This window comes from Carassius carassius, chromosome 42, assembly GCF_963082965.1.
Source record: "Carassius carassius chromosome 42, fCarCar2.1, whole genome shotgun sequence".
In the NCBI taxonomy this organism is placed as follows: Eukaryota; Metazoa; Chordata; class Actinopteri; order Cypriniformes; family Cyprinidae; genus Carassius; species Carassius carassius.
The window spans coordinates 26,002,695-26,025,647 of NC_081796.1; the positions used below are offsets into that span (position 1 = coordinate 26,002,695).

Genomic DNA, 22,953 nt, shown 5'->3' on the forward strand with positions numbered 1-22,953 from the left:
TCACCTATAGAGAACATTTGGCGCATCATTAAACGAAAAATACGTCAAAGACGACCACGAACTCTTCAGCAGCTGGAAATCTATATAAGGCAAGAACGGGACCAAATTCCAACAGCAAAACTCCAGCAACTCATAGCCTCAATGCCCAGACGTCTTCAAACTGTTTTGAAAAGAAAAGGAGATGCTACACCATGGTAAACATGCCCCGTCCCAACTATTTTGAGACCTGTAGCAGAAATCAAAATTGAAATGAGCTCATTTTGTGCATAAAATTGTAAACTTTCTCAGTTTAAACATTTGCTATGTTATCTATGTTCTATTGTGAATAAAATATTGGCTCATGTGATTTGAAAGTCTTTTAGTTTTCATTTTATTAAAATTTAAAAAAACGTCCCAACTTTTCCGGAATTCGGGTTGTATATATATATATATATATATATACACATTTTTTTTTCATTCATAAAACACTCAATTACAATAACACTTTACATCATATGAAGGACATGCTATTGAAAGAAGAAACATTTTCAGGATGCTGTTTTCAGACTTCCAGCATGATTTGAGCTGAGGCACCATTTGAATTTATTTTCTTTTAAATCCTGTAAAATAATCCAGTGCTCCTTGTTTTTCTCCTGCTCTCTTCTTGATGTTTTCCAGTGTTTTGGCCTTTTCAGACTCATTAATTTCCTTCAGCTTCTCAATCAGATAATCAATGTGCTGAAGTGTGAACACAGAATCTTTCTTCAGTGCAATTTTATCCAGACTTTCCACACAGTCAAAAGCTTCCATCAGCAGCTTTATTTTCTCTTTCTCTAATTCTTTCAGTTTTTCTTTCAGCATCTTGACCACGGACACACCAATTTTGTCTTCATATTTCTTCTTTAATTCTTCATATGTCCTCATCTCCTTCTTTGTTTTTGTTTCATATATTTTTGCTGATTTGATATGTTTGGTGTAGTGGCATTTATTAGTACACACTGTACAGTGATTATTTCTCATCACTTCACACCATGAGAGATCACTGGTCCACCAGCATCCTGGATAATGACAGTTCTCCTCACAGATGGTGCAGCACATCGCCGCCCTCGCTTTAGAAGGATCAATATCAACCCATTCTTTGTAGGGCACTTCAACTTCATACTTAAAGTTCTTGTTTTTTTCGACATCTTTCTTGTTCTTCTCCAGAGCTTCTTGAGTTTGTTTCAGCTCATTTTGTTTTAGTTCCATCATTTGAACTCGTGATTGTAAATAGGAGACATTTGCCTCCAGTTGCTTCCGTTTCTGCAGCACATCTCGAGTCATCTTCAGGGATTTTGGCTTTATTGATTCAAGAATCTTAAACAATCCTGCCATTCCTTTAAAGCTGCAATTCCATGATTGATCCAGCCTCTGTTCATGTTCTTCAATATCTTCATAATCTTCTTCATCAGCAATGTCTGAGAGGCAGTTGTTAAACAGGTAAAACACTGGCTGATTCTTGTCATTTACTGTACACTTGATGTTAGCCTTTTTAACAGCCGTCAGGGCATTTTTAGGACGGAATCCGTCTGAGTGTGTGAAGAGTAAGATGATGTTTTCAGCAATATCTTTTCCAAATAAAGACTGAACAGCATCAAATATGTAGATTTGTCTGTCAGAGAGTCGGTTTTGGGTTGCTTTAATCACCAGACACACTGCATGTATTTCATGAATCTCTTCAGATTTACTTAAACTGAGCAAACCTTCAGCAATCTCTTTATCTTTCTCAACTCCATGAGTGTCTCCATATCCTGGAGTGTCAATGATTGTTAAATGGATTGGACTCTCTTGTGGATAAAACTCATAAACAGTGATGCTGGAGGTCTGACTGTAAACTGATGTTCGATCGCTCTGATCATCTGTGATCTCAAACCAAACCTTGTCTTCTCTCTGAACACCCAACATGTAGTTGATCATTGTATTGATCAGGGTTGTTTTTCCTGTTCCTGTTTCTCCCACCAGCAGAATGGTTTTGTATTTTTTGCTTTTATTTTGTTTGTCTTTATTTCTCCCTCCAAATGTAATTTTTCTACAAGGTTCAGATAGTTTCAAATTGTCTGTCCTTGTTAGCAGATGGTATCGAGCAGGATTTCCATCTTTAATTAAGATGCTTTTCTTGATGAGATGATTTATATTCTGCATAAAAATAAACACAAAATAATAAAAAAACTAATAAATAAACAATAGATAATATGGATGTATGTAATATAGATACATGTACAAATGGTGTACAATGTTATATTTATAAATCCTTATCAAATTATAAACAACAACAAGTAATAAAGGCCTTCTTACATAACTCCACCCTGAAAAGGCAAGCATTATACATTTGGCTCAGAGGCTTTCCAGGATGTGCTGATATTTCACCTTTATCAGCACGGAGCTGTTCACCATTTGTGTCACTCTGCTTGTCTCTGTGTGAGATAACTAGCATTTTTTCACAGCAAAAGGCAATGGCATGCTTAACAGATCATTAATATACATTCAAATAGCTAGAAATATGACATCATGTGTTTTTTAATGTTTACTTATTAAACATTATCTTTGATTAACAGATCATGTTTGTAAATTGAAATGCCTATAAACGTCATTCAACTTTTAATTTTACAATTTTTTTTACTAATCATTAGTACCTTTATGAGCAGTCATCTCGTTTGCAAAATGTGTAACAAATGACCTGAATTCACCAGATATACACATCTTTATAAATTTATTTATTAATCATTAGTTCATGTTTTTGCAGTACTCAACTTTAGATTGAGTGATGATTATTAGATTATTAATTATTATTATTATAAATGATTACTAGTCTTTTTTATCATGACACATGCAAGGCGATTTAATGACGATAGGTAGTAGGTCAGACAAACAGACAACACAGAAGTCCAAACAATGAATGAGAGTGGCGATGATCACAAGCTCAGATGGTGGGTGATGCAGGGACCTCGGTGGACAACCAGTGATGATCCTCAGTGATCCGGTGCTGTATTTCCCAGTGAAGGTGCTCGTAATCCCGGTGCTGAGTACAGGAAGACACGATGAAGAACAAAGGGGGAATCCACGGTCCAACAAAGATAGGGGAACAGAACGGAACACAGGGAAGAACCACAACGATCTGACAACATGAAACACCAGTTACTCCACTTGAATGGACACAAACAATAGGAAGCAGGTGGTGCTGCTAATCAGACCCACAGACACAAACCTGCACATTAAACAAGCCGAGAGAGAAACAGCGAATTCATGAACCGTGACAGTACCCCCTCCCCTAGGAATGCCTCCTGGCGTCCCTCATCGGACTTACCTGTCGATTGTAATCATCGATCAGGGAGTGGATCCAGAATGTGAATCCCAACTTCTCTCCTTCGGACCGTAACCTTCCCAGTCCACCAAGTATTGGAATCCGCATCCCCTCCTTCTTGAATCCAGAATACGATGATCCGAATAAGTGGGTTCCCCATCTACGAGGAGCGGCAGGGGAAGAACCGGGACAGGCGGGTTAATATGTGAATGAAACACAAGTTTTAATTTTGACACATGGAAGGTGGGATGATAGTGAACGGGCCAATACATTTAGGAGCCAATTTATTAGATACGGATCGGAGAGGAATGTTCTTAGTAGAAAGCCACACTTTTTGACCAACGAGGTATACAGGAGGCTTTGACCGGTGGCGATCGGAAACAGAATATAACTTGCCTTTAGGTGGAGTTACGTGGTACTAAATCTATGGCACAGTCATAAGGATGATGCGGAGGCAGGGAAGCAGCCCAGGACTAACTGAACACTTGCCTCAGGTCCTGGTACTCTTCGGGCACGTTAGACAAATTCACTGCCTTCTACTGGAACATAGAAACAGGCACAGATGAACAAGCAGACACAAGACAAGACTTATGACATGGGTTGCTCCAAGCAGACACGGAATCGTGGACCCAACCGATTCTTGGATTGTGCAGAATGAGCCAGGGGTGACCAAGAACTATGGGTGCCAGTGGTGAGTCCATGAGGAGGAATGTTATGCTGTCGGAGTGGTTGCCAGAAGTAATGACAGTTATGGATCTGGTGACATGAGAAATCGAAGGAAGTTGTTGTCCATTTAGAGCATTCATGGATATTTTGTGTGTGGGGGGAATATGGGTATGTGGAGTTGTTGTGCCAGTTTAAAATCCAAAAAGTTACCCTCTGCCCCAGAGACCAGTAGTGCCTTGGTGTTGTGCGTATGAGTTGCCCACCTTAGTCTTAACAGGAGGCGTGTGGATGAGGTCTTCTTGGCGGAGATCCCACACGAAAGTAGTCTCATAGTTACTACCGGGCCTGATCCTTTTACAGGGCAGGAGTGGATGAGGTGGCCCGCCCTCCCACAGTAGAGGCAAAGTCTTTGGGACCTCCGTCTCTCTCTCTCCTCCTGGGAAAGCCGAGCTCTACCCATGTGCTCGGGATCAGACACCATGTCCTCTCTGTCCGTGCGCAAGTTCTCTGCACTGCGGAACGGGGTTCTCTGTTGAAATCGACTCGCGCGTCGACCCTTAATGCCAGTTAGATGAGTTTGTTAAGTTTAGGAGGAAGGTCCAGCATGTAAATCTCCCTTTGGACACGGTCAGCCAACCCATGCAGGAACCGGTCCCTCTGCGCTTCCTCGTTCCAATGGCACTCTGCGGCCAGGGTGCGGAACTGGATAGAGTACTCCGACACAGAGCACTCCCCCTGGCAGAGATCAGCGAGTAATCTGGCCACCTCCCTACCCGGCACAGTGGGGCTTCTCAGATGTTGGAGTTGTTGGGTGAGCTCGGACACCTGCGCCACAAGAGCTTGGATCGCCCAACCTGTGTTGCCGATGCTTTCCTCTTGTTGATCTATCCGCGCCATGCTACCAGAAGCGAAATCGTTCCAGCTAGTAGCGCCTGCTGCATCCATGATGTGGTCAGATCGTTCGATCACGACACAGAGGCAGGATCCAAATGCAAGGTGGTTTAATGAAGATAGATAGTAGGTCAGACAAACAGACAACACAGAAGTCCAAACAATGAAGAAGAGTGGCGAAGATCCCAAGCTCAGATTGTGGGTGATGCAGGGGCCTTGGTGGACCACCAGTGATGATCCTCGGTGATCCAGTGCTGTATTTCCCAGTGAAGGTGCTCGTGATCCTGTTGCTGAGTATAGGAAGACACGACAAAGAACAAAGGGGGAATCCACGATCCAATACAGCCAGGGGAACAGAACGGAACACTGGAAGAACCACAACGATCTGACAACGAGACACCAGATACTGCACTTAAATAGACACAAACAATAGGAAGCAGGTGGTGCTGCTAATCAGACGTGATCATCATCCACGCCCACAGACACACACCTGCACACTAAACAAGCCGAGAGAGAAACAGCAAATTCATGAACCGTGACACTTTTAGTATCTTCAAGGGCACTGGACTTTTAGCTGCTTTAACAATGTAAAGGGTGGTTAGTTAAGTTTAGCCAAATGCTTCTTAAAGACATAACGCACATTATAATTTGGGTGTGAAAATTTGGGTGTGAAAGTTAAGCTGCGTCGAATGGGGAACACCTTCAGCGTGACCACACTCTGAATCACATGTGTAATCAGTCCAATGGATGGGCTAGACATCACGGGTGTGGCGGAATTATGACCAGGAAGCTTCAAAGCACGTGCGGTGGAACGGCGCAGGCTCCAACCGCATTCCCTAGATTTAGATCTCCTTCTTGAAGTTTGGAAATCCGCACTATGGTTTCTTCCCCTCTGAGTGAGAGCTCGCTGCACAGCTACTTTTCTCTGAGGAGACTGATAATGTTGATGTTTGTGTGACCAATGCAACGCGTGATTACATCATTTACAGTTTTTGAGAGTCTTACTACACCTGACCATGTTTACTCATTTGGTTGTTTGGCTACTGTAATACAGTTCACGTTCTCATTGTGGGTGAAGGAAGGAGACCAGGGTCGGCTTGCTGAGGCTCGAGGAAGATTTTATTATTTTAAAAAGAAAACAAAACAGAAAACAAAGTCGCGCCACATGCGCATAAACACTCCCGTTCACGTTCGTTCACTCGTCACTAAGGATTCACTTTCAGCACTGCTGCTGCTGCGTCCTTCCCCGAGTCCTCAGGTCTCTCTCTCTCTGCCGATCCTCGGGCGGCTTAAATAGCATTTCCCCACGCCAATCACTATAACGAGAACCAGGTGTTACTTGTTTCTCACTTGAACCACTTACCACCGCTCGTCTCTTCGCTCTCTCTCCCGTCGCAGACCTCGCTGAACCACGCCTCCACATACCCCCACCACCCGACTCAGGCTGGGGAGCCATCCAGCCTGCAGCCCCCCCCACCCCCCATTCCTGGAGAGGAAGTCGGCCACAGCCAACTGCGCCCCTGGCCTGTGAATCACCTTGAACTTAAACGGCTGCAGAGCCAGATCCCAACGAGTGATTCGCGCGTTGGTATCCTTCATGCGGAGGAGCCACTGGAGGGGCCCGTGGTCCGAGCAGAGGGTGAACTCCCGCCCCAGGAGGTAATAGCGAAGGGTGAGAACTGCCCACCTGATGGCCAAACACTCCTTCTCTATGGTGCTGTACTTAGTCTCTCTCTTCGAGAGCTTCCGACTAATGGACAGCACCGGACGGTCCACCCCCTCCACCTCCTGGGACAGGACTGCGCCCAGCCCCCTGTCCGATGCGTCAGTCTGCAACAAAAAGGAGAGAGAAAAGGTAGGAGAGTGCAGGAGCGGCCTGTTGGCACTGCTCCGTCCACTGGACGTCCAACACCCCTCGGGGCTGGCGTCCGTAAAGAAGCTCGAAGGGGGAAAACCCCGTGGAGGCTTGGGGGACCTCGCGCACAGCGAATAAGAGGGGTTCCAGCCATCTATCCCAATTTTTCGCGTCCTCTTGTACGAATTTACGAATCATCGTTTTCAAGGTGCGATTGGCCAGACCGTCCGTTTGTGGGTGATAGACGCTGGTACGTACCGCTTTAATGCCCAATAATTCGTACAATTCGCGTAACGTGCGTGACATAAACGCGGTGCCCTGGTCCGTGAGAATCTCTTTTGGGATTCCCACGCGGGAGATTAAACGAAACAGGGCGTCCACCACACTCTTTGCCGAGATGTTGCGGAGCGCCACTGCTTCGGGATATCGGGTTGCGTAATCGACTATGACTAGCACAAACCGATGTCCGCGTGCCAATCGCTCTAATGGCCCGATGAGGTCCATCCCAATTCGTTCGAAGGGGACCTGCACTAGAGGAAGAGGGCGCAACGGTGCTTTTGGGGTGGCCGATGGGTTTACCAACTTCACGACACGACGCGCACCATCTACGCACGTTCTCGTGAATGCCCAGCCAAAAAAAATCGGGTCATTAGGCGATTTAGTGTCGCTGTCATTCCCAAATGCCCTGCCATAGGGTTACAATGCGCCGCCTGAAAAAAGCATTACCCGACGGCTCCGAGGTACTAACAACTGGGTTGTATCCTCAATTGTTTGAGTGTCATGGGTCACTCGATACAACCAGTCTTTGATAATGGCAAAATATGAATAAGAGAGCGCACGGTCAGGATGGAGGACCTGTCCATCGATGGCCCGGACCTGTTTAATTATATGTTTGAGGGTTTCATCCTGGGACTGTTCCAGGGGAAAGTCATCGCAACTGGAAAGGGTCAGCCTCGCCAAGCCGCTCAGTTCCCCTGAGACCGTCCCACTGGGTCCTGGCACAGATTCTCCCACCTGAGCACACGCTCCCCTGTCCTGCCGATTCTTATTCCCAGAGGCACCCACTGTCAAACACCCCAGTAATTGTTCGAATCCTGGCCAATTGGTCCCCAAAATTAGCGGGTGCCGGAGGCGCGGACTAACGGCCACCTCTAAATAATGTTTTTGACCCCTAAATTTGAAAGCTATGGCCTTTACGGGATATTCCACGATATCCCCGTGCACACACCTCACTTTAACCATGCGGCCCATATCCAATGCCCCCGATTGTATCAGGCTTTGATGAATGGAGGTCTGGTTACAACCTGAATCCACCAAAGCCCGATAGCTACCCCCCTTTATACTCACTGGTATTTGGTACAACCCGGCTTGATCAGGGGCAGCCTGCGGGTCGTCCGGGACCCGGACTAACGTCCCCACCTCCATCACCGGGCACCTATCCACGAAATGGCCCGGATCCCCGCAACGCCAGCAGGCCGGCCCAGGCCTCCCTGCCGCCCTAGTGGCCGGAAGTGGGTCCAGTGATTGGCGTGGGGAAGCAACTGGAGGTTCCTCGCCCCCCTGTTTGGATTTTAATCACAGAAAATGTGAATGCCATAGGGTCTGGCCAGAGGAGGACCACAGACCAAATCAAATTGCGGTGGAAGTATCTTAAGGCCAGGGCAACAAAGGACCATGCTGAAGCCAAAAACCCACAAACAGGCAACAAGCCATTTAAGAGGGGAGATTACACAGATGTGGTCCTCGACATCATTAGAGGTGAGAAGTCGCAAGCTCTCCATGGTATTCAATGTGTTGTAGGGGATGGCGAGCCTTGGATTGAGAAGGAGGAGGAGAATCTGCCAGTTCCTCCTGAGGCTGATCCAGAGAGCGTATTTATATTGAATCTCAGCTCTGTTCCTGAGGAAGAAGCTGGATCATCATTGGTTGAGCCAGTGGTAGTTGCCACAGGATCTCAGAGGAAAGGCTTGAAGCGCCCTTCATCAAACAAATATGATGATTACAAGGCACTTTTGCAAAAAGAGACTGAAAGGGCAGAAGCACAGCTTTGTCTGGCAGAGGAACAACTGACTCTGACCAAACTGCAGCAAACCAAGGCCAGACTTGAGATCCACCTCCTAAAGGCTATGCTCAGAAAAGCTGGTCACTCCACATTAGATGAGGAAGTCTGAAATTATTGTGGAGTATTTGACATTAAGTCTTTTTTTTAATTCAATAGATCTATACTTGATACTTGTTATAAATATCCTCTATGTACAGTGTTTGTGTTGTAGGTCTCAGATGAGCAGACTGCTGGAAGAGGATGGGGTGGGGTTTTTCTTGTTTTTAGTTTTTTTTTTTTTAAATGTGTGGGTTTTCATTTAAAATAAAAATAAACTTATATTGACCCCACACTAGCTATTCTACTTGTTGCTCTTTACATATCTATAGTTCTACATTGTGATTTCCTATCCTGTTTGAGCATTGGTTATCGAGCACTGGTTATCCAGATTTGGTGATCCTGAAAAGTTCCTATCCGGATCAGATTGATCCAATCTGATGTTGCTTTAAAAAACTGGCTCCAAAAGTAAGATGGATTACATGATCACGGATCGCAAAAAAATGATTACTAAATCTGGATCAATTTTATCCGGATTAAACCTTTTGAAAAACCGGGCCCAGGGGCTGCTGGGCGGGAGCAGTCCTAACCTACCCTGTTCCAGCTCCTCATTCTGGGGGCGTCACTTCTCGTACTCCGCAGAGTCTAAAGTCAGAGTGGTACTCCCAGGTTCTGCAGACAATAATTCTTGCTCGATAGTCTTTGTCTAAAACGTCCTGACACTTAAGGCCTATAGGACTTCTGAGGGCCAGCTCCCTCTGGGGAAGAGAGATATACACTGCATTACATGGTGCTCGTCTATTCTCAGTGCCCTCAGGAGATCGTTTCTGCCAACCCTCCTGGTGTTCCAGAGTGCAGCAGTCTAAAGTGAGTGCTTCTCTCAGTTACTGCCTGGAAATGTAGTGGTACTAAGAGGCTCACTACCTCTACAGAGGTCTCCATAGCAGCTAGTTCGGCCATCTCCTACTGGTCCGCTGCTTTAGGGCACTGAGCTAGCTGGTCTAAGTGCACCAGAGGCCAGTTTCGTGAGACTGGTTCCCTTGGGAGGTCACCTGGCTATATGGGAGCCCCTGTCAAGCATGCTTCATTGAGTCCTACCCAGAGCAGGTTGAGATTTAGTCTTCCAAGCAGACGACGTGGGTCTGAGGGCTGTCGTTTTGGAAATGTAGTGGTGCTAAGAGGCTCGTGACCTCTAGGGAGGTCTCTAGAGCAGCTAGTACAGGTGTCCCCTAGTTTGCCACTTCACATCACCAAGCTATCCACTTTTATTACACCAGAGGTCAGTCTCGAGAGACTGATTCCCTTAGTAGACTATTTAGCAGCGTGGAAACTATTGTTAAATGTGTCTAAATAGGTCCTGCGCACTGTAGAGAGAGGCTACAGAATCGAGTTTTGTTCCCCTCTGCCTTGGTTCAATGGTGTTACCTACATTCTGGTGGGTCTCAAGCTGTTGATAGAACAAGAAGTATACACCCTCTTGAAGAAGGAGGCCATTGAGGTGGTCCCATATTTTATCACCAGTAAAATATGGGCTGCCACAAGGATCTGTTCTAGGTCCTCTGCTATTTAAAAAAAAAATGTTGCCCCTTGGTAATAATATGTGACCCATTACAGAAACCAGTGACACAAGTCGGCAGCACAACTTTTGAGCAAAATGAGAAAGAATGGGGATAAAGACAGAGAAATGGGGAAAATCCGTAACTTTGACTGTAAATGCTACATGAGGAGAAAAGAGAACTCTCTGCATGGGAGACAGTCCTGTAGCCAGAAGCTTTCTCCAGACATTATATACAACATACGGCTGGATTCTTTAGCTACGGAAAAAGAGTGGCAGGACATGCAAATTATTGGACATTGAGAGGCAAACAGACGCACAGTGCAAACTTTGGAGATAGTTACATCCACAAAGAAGACCCCGACAAAGAGAAAGTGTGCCCGAACAACTTATTTCATTGGAGGCAATGAGATCTGCAAGAATAATTTTCTGTTTCTTATGGGGTGAGTTTCCATAAATTCCATATTATTCTCTCCAGTCCGATATTGTGTTATTTTGGCAACACTTTGTGGACTATGCTTGATTTACGTTAGTTACTTGCACTTACGCGTTACGTTAAGGGTTTCCCGCGTGAGGTATTTTTTTGTGTACGTTGCCATGATGTTCAAAACTACTGTTTATGCTGTTTATGTTTCTGTTTTATTTCTGTTTATGCAAAACAGAAATATGAAGAATAGAAGGGGGTATGGCTTATCTAAATGAGATGTAAATGAGCCCTCTTGTCACTCCCAGCAGGTGAGAACAGATGAGATCTGCACAATCTTTAGAGGCCATTTTCTCCCTTTTGAGCTTTTTTGAGTGCCTACATTCCAATGGCCACAACATCTCCAAATATTATCAGATTTCCATGTGTTACACATCGTTGGAAAGCTTGGAGACTACACTTTCAGAATCTGTGAATAACTCAAAATGCCCCAGAACCAACTTGTGTCACTGCTTTGCATGATTGGTCACATATTAGAAAATACGGGACTCGTTTCCACTGTTATGCTGATGGTACTCAACTATATATCTCAACTAGACCAGGTGAAACTTCAAAATTATCTAAGCTAACAGAGTGTATTAAAACTGTAAAAGATTGGATGGCCAATAATTTTCTCCTATTAAATTTGGATAAGACAGAGATTACTTATTGGACAAACAAAAAACAGAACACAGAATCTTGTAGATTACAGTTTGCAACTAGATGGATGTACTATTACTTCCTCTACAGTCAAAAATCTGGGTGTTATATAAGACAGCAACTTGACTTTTGAAAACCATATTTCCCATATTACAAAAACAGCATTCTTCCATCTTAGAAACATTGCCAAGCTACAAAACATGTTACCTTTTTCTGATGCAGAAAAGCTAGTTCATGCATCCATGACCTCTAGATTGGACTATTGTAATTCACTTCTTTATCTTCAATAAACAAGCAACAGGTAGTCCAAAATGCAGTGGCTAGAGTTCATACCAGGTGAAGAAAAAAATATGATCATATTAACCCAATTTTACATTCTCTGCACTAGCTACCTATTAAGTTCTGTATCAGTTACAAACTATTATTACTTACCTATAAGGCCCTAAATGGTTTAGCTCCTGATTACCTAACTAGCCTTCTACCATGATACAATCCATAACGCCCCCTAAGGTAACAAAACGATGGACTCTTGGTAGTTTTTAGGATCCCCGCATTGAGCTGGAAGTTATGGGTGTGGCCTCTGAGGGGGCACAACTCATAGCTTCCGGTCTCTCAACCAAGGTTGAGACCATCCTCCAATCCAGAATTCCCTCAATAAGGGAACTGTATGCCCTGAAGTGTAATCTTTCCACTTCTTGATGCGGAGACTGTCAGCTTGACCCAGTCAGCTGCCAAGTTGGTAAATTCTGGAGTTCCTGCATGCCAGATTCTCCACCCTAAAGTTCTACGTGTTGGCAACTGTGGCCTATCACGCCCCTATTGGTGGTAAGTGAGCAGACACCCACTTGTTTCAAATTTCCTCCGTGGTGTGCTGAGGCTGAGGCTTCCAGCCAGAGAAGCTTATGTTAAGCAATTGGATCAGAATGCTATTCCATAGCCTTGAGTATTCACATCTCCCCTCTCGATTGGGGGTCAAGACTCAATCCTTCTGAAGTTGGCCTTTGGGTGGGATGTCCCCGCCTACTTTGTCAGGTGCCTACCTGCATTCTGTGTCACACTGGTTCTGTTCTCTTGCTTTAGCTGTGCTCTTCCACATTAGGCAGGGACAGCATAGGCATTCTCATTCCCATAGTATTTTAATGCAGCTAGAGTTCCTGAAGGGGAACATCTCTAGGTTATGCATGTAGGGAAAGATATGCATCCATCTCAAGGCCATACTTCTGGCATCCCTTTCAGTGCTTGCTTCATTCATAGAAGCTGAGACTGGTTTCACCGTACATGCTTTTAAGCTTCCTGGTCGTTATGTCACCCTGCCCTTGATGTCTCGCCCATCCATTGGACTGATTACGCTTGTGTATCAGAGCGTGGTCACATTGAAGACGTTCCCATAGCATTTCGACGCACATCTCGTTCTCTTCGGGCAACCATGGTTACATGTGTAACCTAAAAATGTTTTATTGCCTCAACACTTATATTAGTAGTATATCATTAAACAGGGTATTTCTTGAACCATACATCAGCAGGAGAAAACATGATGTTCAAAATCCAAATTTTATTTCCAATAGTTCATCAGAACAATGTAATATAAACAGATTGAACCTTTTTGTCACGGTTGGTAAACCGTGATCTCTGGGTTTTGCACTTTGTGGTTGAAGTCTGTGTGTTACGCGTCTGCACTGATTAGTTTGTGGGCGTCTCCGTTAATTGTCATCAGCAGCAGCTGTCACTCATTACCCTCTCTATATAATGGCTTGTCTCACGTCTTGTGTTTGTGAGAGCTTTATTTCATGTTGTTAACCGTGCTTGGCTTTCTGTTGTGTTCTGCATTTTTGAATGTACGTGTTTTCCCCCGGAACCTCGTCCACTCTTCGCAACCACCACAAGCATCATGACTTACCTTCGGCTCGCTTCCCCGCAGTTCCTGTGCCACCCTCTCCTGCTGCCAACTCTCCACCGCCATCTGGACTCATCACTTCCCTCCACCATCTCGGACAGTATCTCTTTCCCAGCATTGTTTGTGTTCCAGTTTGTTTGTTTACCTACTCTCATTAAAACTTTACTTTGTTTATACTCGCACTTGCTTCCAGCTTCTCCTTCACCCAGTCATCACAGAATGCTCTCACCACCATGGAAGCAGCGAGCACCACTTCCTTGTCTGACTTTATCCATCACAGCGTCAATCGAATGGATCAGCAGGAGCAGAGCATCGCAAACACCGGACATGCTATCCAAGTGCTGGTGAAACAGGTGTCCGAGCTCACCCAGAAGATCCATCAGCTCACCTCTCCCACTGCGCCCATCGCACCGCCTGCACCGCCCGTCCCCCGGGAGACCTTCCAGGATCACTTCCGTCCAGAGCCGCGACTTCCGGCGCCAGAGAATTATTCCGGTGAGCCAAATTTCTGCAAGACTTTCCTTAACAAGTGTTCCATGCACTTTGCATTACAGCCCCACACCTTCGCGACCGAGGAGTCCAAGGTTACATTTGCACTAACTTTATTATCTGGCAGGTGTGGGAGAACCAACATCCGTCCACACCCTCTCTAAAGGACATGAAACAGGTCTTCGACCGAGCTGCGGCCAGCAGGGAAGCCGCCCACCAGCTCTCAGACCGACGACAGGGAAGATCTTCGGTCACGGACTATACCATCCAGTTCCGCACCCTGGTGGCTGCGTTCCAGTGGAACGAGGCGGCGCAGTGGGATCGATTCCTGCATGGGAAGTCCTCAACTACATCATCGACTCTCCTTCCGGTGAAACTGCGGTGGGAGAATCACACTCACGACTGTCACGCCCTTCTGGACTCTGGAGCCGAAGGTAATTTTATGGACTCACTCCTTGCACGCATGTTAAACCATATCCTTTTTTCTCATGGACTCCCCCGTAGCTCCCATTGTTTTAGGTCACCCCTGGTTAATCAAACATAATCCACGAGTGGATTGGGGTTCCAACACTGTCACATTGTGGAGTGAAAGTTGTCATGAGTCTTGTCTGGTTTCTGCTTGTCCTGTTGTGCCTGTTTCTGTCTTTCAGAAAGAGAACATGGTGTTATCAAACGTGCCCGCAGAGTACCTGGACCTGAAGGAGGTGTTCAGTAAGTCCCGTGCTGCTTCTCTTCCTCCGCATCGTCCCTACGACTGTGCGATAGACTTAGTGCCAGGTAGTCTCTGCCTAAAGCCAAACTATACTCTCTTTCTATTCTGGAGAGGGAGGCCATGGAGAAATACATTTCTGATTCCTTGGCATCGAGGTTCATCCACCCTTCCTCTTCTCCAGCGGGGGCGGGATTCTTTTTTGTGGGTAAGAAGGATGGTTCTCTGCGACCTTGTATTGACTACCGAGAGCTGAACAACATTACGATAAAGAACACCTATCCTTTGCCACTATTGTCTTCAGCTTTTGAGAGGTTACAGGGATCATCCGTATTCACAAAATTGGATTTACGTAATGCTTATCATTTGGTCCGCATCAGGAAGGGGGATGAATGGAAAACCACCTTTAATACCCCTAGGGGGCACATTGAATACTTGGTGATGCCGTTCGGGCTCTCCAACTCGCCAGGGGTTTGCCAAGCACTCGTTAATGACGTGTTGAGAGATATGGTAGATCAGTTTATATATGTTTACCTGGATGACATACTGATTTTTTCTGAATCTCTCCAGGAACACGTTCAACACGTCAGAAGAGTGCTCCAGAAGTTACTTGAGAATGGGCTTTTTGTCAAGGCTGAGAAATGCGTATTCCATGCACTGTCTGTTCCCTTCCTAGGGTATATCGTCTCGTCCGAGGGAATATGTATGGACCCTGACAAGGTTAAGGCTGTGATAGATTGGCCATCTCCAGATTCCCGTAAGGCCCTACAGCGGTTTCTGGGGTTCGCCAATTTCTATCGGCGTTTCATTCGCAATTTCAGCCAACTAGCCTCATCTCTGACGGCCTTGACCTCCCCCAGTACTCCGTTCAGGTGGTCATAAGAATTTAGAGTACATTAGAACTGCCAAAAGACTCAATTCCAGGCAGGCTCGTGGGCACTTTTTTCCGGTCGTTTTGATTTTACTCTATCGTACCGCCCGGGTTCCAAAAATGTCAAACCCGACTCTTTATCACGTCTTTTTGATCCCTCTGCCCGCCCGGTGACTCCCAAGTGTATTTTACCTGAGAAAGTAGTTGTCTCAGCACTCGTATGGGAGGTCGAGTCGAAGGTCAAGACGGCCTTAGAAGGGGTAACGCCTCCGCCCGGTTGTCCACCGAATCGTTTATTTGTGCCGGAGGAGTTAAGGTCCAAAGTCATTCAGTGGGGACACTGCTCTAACGTTGCTTGTCATCCAGGGATAAGTCGAACTAATGGGTTAGTTAAACAACAATTCTGGTGGCCACTTATGGCTCGTGATGTCCACGATTTTGTTTTGGCTTGCTCAGTTTGTGCCAGTGGTAAGTCATCTAACCGACCTCCTGATGGGCTCCTTCAATCGCTGTCTGTCCCTTCGAGACCCTGGTCCCACATCGCACTAGATTTTGTTACCGCCCTCCCGCCCTCTAATGGCATGACGGTCGTTTTGACCGTAGTGGACCGGTTCTCGAAGGCGGCACATTTCATTCCCTTGCCCAAATTACCGACAGCCAAGGAGACAGCGGTCACTGTCCTAGATCACGTCTTTCGGCTTCATGGCCTCCCGGTAGACGTGGTTTCTGACAGGGGATCTCAATTTATATCCAAATTTTGTAAAGAATTTTGTAAGTTGCTAGGAGCGTCAATTAGCCTGTCTTCGGGTTATCATCCCCAGAGTAACGGTCAGTCTGAGCGAGCCAACCAAGATTTAGAGAGGACATTGTCATGTTTGGTCTCCAAGAATCCTTCTTCCTGGAGCCAACAACCAGTGTCAGCCACGGGCCTTTCTCCGTTTCAGTGCAGCTTAGGTTATCAGCCACCAGTTTTTCCCAGTCTGGAATCTGAAGTCGCGGTCCCCTCCACTCACGCATTTGTCCAGAGGTGCCACCGCACCTGGACCAGAGCCCGCGAGACTCTGCTCCGGGTGAGGGAGTGCACTAAGGCCAAGGCCGATCGCCACCGGTCAAAGCCTCCAAAGGGTACAGTCATGGTTGGTAAACCGTGATCTCTGGGTTTTGCACTTTGTGGGTGAAGTCTGTGTGTTACGCGTCTGCACTGATTAGTTTGTGGGCGTCTCTGTTAATTGTCATCAGCAGCAGCTGTCACTCATTACCCTCTCTATATAATGGCGTGTCTCACGTCTTGTGTTTGTGAGAGCGTTGTTTCATGTTGTTAACCGTGCTTGGCTTTCTGTTGTGTTCTGCATTTTTGGATGTCCGTGTCTTCCCCCGGAACCTCGTCCACTCTTCGCAACCACCACAAGCATCATGACTTACCTTCGGCTCGCTTCCCCGCAGTTCCTGTGCCACCCTCTCCTGCTGCCAACTCTCCACCGCCATCTGGACTCATCACTTCCCTCCACCATCTCGGACAGTATCTCTTTCCCAGCATTGTTTGTGTTCCAGTTTGTTTGTTTACCTACTCTCATTAAAACTTTGTTTATACTCACACTTGCTTCCAGCTTCTCCTTCACCCAGTCATCACAGAATGCTCTCACCACCATGGAAGCAGCGAGCACCACTTCCTTGTCTGACTTTATCCATCACAGCGTCAATCGAATGGATCAGCAGCAGGAGAGCATCGCAAACACCGGACATGCTATCCAAGTGCTGGTGAAACAGGTGTCCGAGCTCACCCAGCAGATCCATTAGCTCACCTCTCCCACTGCGCCCATCGCACCGCCTGCACCGCCCGTCCACCGGGAGACCTTCCAGGATCACTTCCGTCCAGAGCCGCGACTTCCGGCGCCAGAGAATTATTCCGGTGAGCCAAATTTCTGCAAGACTTTCCTTAACAAGTGTTCCATGCACTTTGCATTACAGCCCCACACCTTCGCGACCGAGGAGTCCAAGGTTACATTTGCACTAACTTTATTATCTGGCAGGTGTGGGAGAACCAACATCCGTCCACACCCTCTCTAAAGGACATGAAACAGGTCTTCGACCGAGCCGCGGCCAGCAGGGAAGCCGCCCACCAGCTCTCAGACCGACGACAGGGAAGATCTTCGGTCACGGACTATACCATCCAGTTCCGCACCCTGGCGGCTGCGTGCCAGTGGAACGAGGCGGCGCAGTGGGATCGATTCCTGCATGGGCTGGCCGACCGTGTTCAGAAGGAGATCTACCTCCTCAAGCTGCCCCCTACACTCAATGGATTAATCGACCTGGCTCTTCAAGTTGATGCTCGGATTAACCGCCTTGGTAGACAGACCAGTACTACACGCCATCCCATCTCTCCGAAAAGGGGCCACTCGATTCGAGAGAATGCGGTCGGTCCCGTCGACGACCACGAACCCATGCTGGTGGGTAGAGCTCGGCTGTCCCGGAGGGAGAGAGAGCGGCGGAGGTCCCAAGGATTGTGTCTATACTGCGGAGGCTCAGGACATTCTATCTATTCCTGCCCAATAAAAGAGCCAGCCCACTGGGAAGTCCTCAACTACATCATCGACTCTCCTTCCGGTGAAACTGCGGTGGGAGAATCACACTCACAACTGTCACGCCCTTCTGGACTCTGGAGCCGAAGGTAATTTTATGGACTCACTCCTTGCACGTCACCTGAACATTCCTGTCCTGACTGTGTCTCATCCCATCCATGTCACCGCACTCAACGGCCAGGAACTGCCACACGTCACCCACTATACTGAACCCATCACTCTGCTCACATCAGGCAACCACTGTTAAACCATATCCTTTTTCCTCATGGACTCCCCCGTTGCTCCCATTGTTTTAGGTCACCCCTGGTTAATCAAACATAATCCACGAGTGGATTGGGGTTCCAACACTGTCACATTGTGGAGTGAAAGTTGTCATGAGTCTTGTCTGGTTTCTGCTTTTCCTGTTGTGCCTGTTTCTGTCTTTCAAAAAGAGAACATGGTGTTATCAAACGTGCCCGCAGAGTACCTGGACCTGAAGGAGGTGTTCAGTAAGTCCCGTGCTGTTTTCTTCCTCCGCATCGTCCCTACGACTGTGCGATAGACTTAGTGCCAGGTAAGTCTCTGCCTAAAGCCAAACTATACTCTCTTTCTATTCTGGAGAGGGAGGCCATGGAGAAATACATTTCTGATTCCTTGGCATCGAGGTTCATCCGCCCTTCCTCTTCTCCAGCGGGGGCGGGATTCTTTTTTGTGGGTAAGAAGGATGGTTCTCTGTGACCTTGTATTGACTACCGAGAGCTGAACAACATTACGATAAAGAACACCTATCCTTTGCCACTATTGTCTTCAGCTTTTGAGAGGTTACAGGGATCATCCGTATTCACAAAATTGGATTTACGTAATGCTTATCATTTGGTCCGCATCAGGAAGGGGGATGAATGGAAAACCACCTTTAATACCCCTAGGGGGCACATTGAATACTTGGTGATGCCGTGCGGGCTCTCCAACTCGCCAGGGGTTTGCCAAGCACTCGTTAATGACGTGTTGAGAGATATGGTAGATCAGTTTATATATGTTTACCTGGATGACATACTGATTTTTTTCTGAATCTCTCCAGGAACACGTTCAACACGTCAGAAGAGTGCTCCAGAAGTTACTTGAGAATGGGCTTTTTGTCAAGGCTGAGAAATGCGTATTCCATGCACTGTCTGTTCCCTTCCTAGGGTATATCGTCTCGTCCGAGGGAATATGTATGGACCCTGACAAGGTTAAGGCTGTGATAGATTGGCCATCTCCAGATTCCCGTAAGGCCCTACAGCGGTTTCTGGGGTTCGCCAATTTCTATCGGCGTTTCATTCGCAATTTCAGCCAACTAGCCTCATCTCTGACGGCCTTGACCTCCCCCAGTACTCCGTTCAGGTGGTCATAAGAATTTAGAGTACATTAGAACTGCCAAAATACTCAATTCCAGGCAGGCTCGTGGGCACTTTTTTCCGGTCGTTTTGATTTTACTCTATCGTACCGCCCGGGTTCCAAAAATGTCAAACCCGACTCTTTATCACGTCTTTTCGATCCCTCTGCCCGCCCGGTGACTCCCAAGTGTATTTTACCTGAGAAAGTAGTTGTCTCAGCACTCGTATGGGAGGTCGAGTTGAAGGTCAAGACGGCCTTAGAAGGGGTAACGCCTCCGCCCGGTTGTCCACCGAATCGTTTATTTGTGCCGGAGGAGTTAAGGTCCAAAGTCATTCAGTGGGGACACTGCTCTAACGTTGCTTGTCATCCAGGGATAAGTCGAACTAATGGGTTAGTTAAACAACAATTCTGGTGGCCACTTATGGCTCGTGATGTCCACGATTTTGTTTTGGCTTGCTCAGTTTGTGCCAGTGGTAAGTCATCTAACCGACCTCCTGATGGGCTCCTTCAATCGCTGTCTGTCCCTTCGAGACCCTGGTCCCACATCGCACTAGATTTTGTTACCGCCCTCCCGCCCTCTAATGGCATGGCGGTCGTTTTGACCGTAGTGGACCGGTTCTCGAAGGCGGCACATTTCATTCCCTTGCCCAAATTACCGACAGCCAAGGAGACAGCGGTCACTGTCCTAGATCACGTCTTTCGGCTTCATGGCCTCCCGGTAGACGTGGTTTCTGACAGGGGATCTCAATTTATATCCAAATTTTGTAAAGAATTTTGTAAGTTGCTAGGAGCGTCAATTAGCCTGTCTTCGGGTTATCATCCCCAGAGTAACGGTCAGTCTGAGCGAGCCAACCAAGATTTAGAGAGGACATTGTCATGTTTGGTCTCCAAGAATCCTTCTTCCTGGAGCCAACAACCAGTGTCAGCCACGGGCCTTTCTCCGTTTCAGTGCAGCTTAGGTTATCAGCCACCAGTTTTTCCCAGTCTGGAATCTGAAGTAGCGGTCCTCTCCACTCACGCATTTGTCCAGAGGTGCCACCGCACCTGGACCAGAGCCCGCTAGACTCTGCTCCGGGTGAGGGAGCGCACTAAGGCCAAGGCCGATCACCACCGGTCAAAGCCTCCAAAGGGTACAGTCATGGTTGGTAAACCGTGATCTCTGGGTTTTGCACTTTGTGGGTGAAGTCTGTGTGTTACGCGTCTGCAATGATTAGTTTGTGGGCGTCTCTGTTAATTGTCTTCAGCAGCAGCTGTCACTCATTACCCTCTCTATATAATGGCGTGTCTCACGTCTTGTGTTTGTGAGAGCGTTGTTTCATGTTGTTAACCGTGCTTGGCTTTCTGTTGTGTTCTGCGTTTTTGGATGTCCGTGTCTTCCCCCGGAACCTCGTCCACTCTTCGCAACCACCACAAGCATCACGACTTACCTTCGGCTCGCTTCCCCGCAGTTCCTGTGCCACCCTCTCCTGCTGCCAACTCACCACCTCCATCTGGACTCATCACTTCCCTCCACCATCTCGGACAGTATCTCCTTCCCAGCGTTGTTTGTGTTCCAGTTTGTTTGTTTACCTACTCTCATTAAAACTTTGTTTATACTCGCACTTGCTTCCAGCTTCTCCTTCACCCAGTCATCACACTTTTCCCTAATAGTAATCTAATCCTGTACATCCAGTACCCAACCCGTAAACGTACCATATCACACACCAATAGCAGCAAAAGTGTTTTTACATTAACAAAAGCTTTTCATCATTGTTTAACATCTGTCAAAATCATTGATAGATTTTCAGAATTAATTGAAAGTTTAATGACATTTGTAAGAATTTTTTTATTATTTTGATTTTATTTTTATTATTATTTTTACATTAAATAATTACCTCTTGATAATTAGGCAATGTTTAATAAGTTTATTCATAAACATTAACAATCACATCATCTCATATTTTGAGCTATGTAAATATATTTTAGCTAATGATCTCTAAAACATTTTATAATGTTTGTTAATGATTTATTAATTAAAGTTATCATAAAGCTTCACCCTGTCATGCTAACAGGATGTTGGGCTCATGAATCACATTGTCTGTGTTTGCCCAAGCTAATTTGCCAAAATTGTGGAAAGTGAGTGCTAGTCAATGGGATTACTAAATAAACCAATCAGCTGTTGGAATTAAATTTGTGAATATGTCAAAATAATTAAGTCTCATCTTGTTGTGTTGTCCAGTTTACTCAAACTCTCCTTTAATCTTTTCTATAATTTTTTTGGGTAAGAACATCAGTGATAGTGCTTTTATATAAATTAACATATTACAGAGATTTCTGTAATATGTTTATTTATATAAAACACATAAGTAAAACGGTACTGATAAATTAGGATGTTTAGGACAAGCTTTATTCTTCAGAAATAAACTTGTCTTACCTTTTGTGATGGAACAGCTTCACTGATGGGTCTGAATGTGTGATTGATGTGTTGTTGTGAAGTAACACACTCCACACAAACCGGCTGTTTGTCCTCCACACAGAAGAGTTTGAGTTTCTCATTGTGTAAGATACAGATCTCCTCAGATCCTGATGAATGGCTCTCTTTTCTCTCCTTCATGAACGACTCACACAGGTTTTGTAATGCAAGATTAACTGCAGGTTCGAGTTTTGAGGATGTTCTCCTACAGACAGGACACTCCTGAGTTTTTTTATTTCTCCAGACCTGATGAAGACACTCTTTACAGACACTGTGACTACATGACAGAAGAACAGGAGTCTTGAAGATTTCACAGCACACAGGACAAGAGAGCTCTTCAGCAGACACATGTAGAGAAGCCATTTTGAGTTGTTTGAGCCCCAGCAGTCTGAACTTTACTCTGTTTCTGTTCGATTGTCTAGAAAATGAATAACCATGAGTATCACAAAGATCTGCTGTCAGTTCAGAAACAAAATTCACATTCCATGAATATTTGTTAAATTCTTCTTTTCTTTGTCCTTCAGTGATTGATGATTCCTTTCTCTTTTCTCAAGCGGGAATGGAGTTATGACAAAGTACTGTAGATTTAACATGATAGTCTTTTCCAGGTAAGTGTTGTAAAAGAGTGGAGTTTATGATCACGTGTTGAAACAGGTCAAAGAACAACATGGGCCATATTCACACACACACACACACACACACACACACACACACACACACACACACAACACACACACAAATCTACATGCTTAGGAATGTGTTTTATCACTAAGTAGTTCCTTAATTTAGAACAGCTCCCTAATGATGAGGAAGCCCCTGAAATCAGGCAGTCATGTAAAACCAAAAGGGCCTTGTGCTGCATAAAACGCCATCACCTCAGGTTTAGATCAGGACTAATATACATATACACAATATATACAAGTACAAATATTAAGTAAAAATAAGAATAATAAAGATTAAGTAAATACATTTGGCTTTATATTATAAGGATCTAAGGCATGCACCAAACCCTCCTACTGTGCTTATTTTCATTATGAAGTAAATGCACTCAAACAGCAGCATTTAATGCAAATAAATTAAATTTAATTAATGCATTTAG

The 22,953-nt window shown here is 45.8% G+C and overlaps 1 protein-coding gene across 1 annotated transcript; it reads right to left on the reverse strand.

The window, feature by feature from the left end:
- Positions 1 to 481: 481 nt before the first annotated feature.
- Positions 482 to 22,573, reverse strand: LOC132123952 (uncharacterized). Its single transcript, XM_059534642.1, has 2 exons — positions 21,816 to 22,573; positions 482 to 2,154 (listed from the first exon to the last, which is right to left on the reverse strand). The coding sequence occupies exons 1-2, from the start codon at positions 22,215 to 22,217 to the stop codon at positions 583 to 585; spliced, it is 1,974 nt and encodes a 657-aa protein (XP_059390625.1). The 5' UTR covers positions 22,218 to 22,573; the 3' UTR covers positions 482 to 582.
- Between the last annotated feature and the right edge of the window lie 380 nt (positions 22,574 to 22,953).

Bases quoted from the DNA above. Each gene is read 5' to 3' on its own strand.
- LOC132123952 (XM_059534642.1), bottom strand. From the start codon at position 22,217: ATGGCTTCTCTACATGTGTCTGCTGAAGAGCTCTCTTGTCCTGTGTGC. The intron at 2,155-21,815 runs GTAAGACAAGTT...ATTTTTATGCAG, and splicing joins AAGCTGTTCCATCACAAAAG to AATATAAATCATCTCATCAA.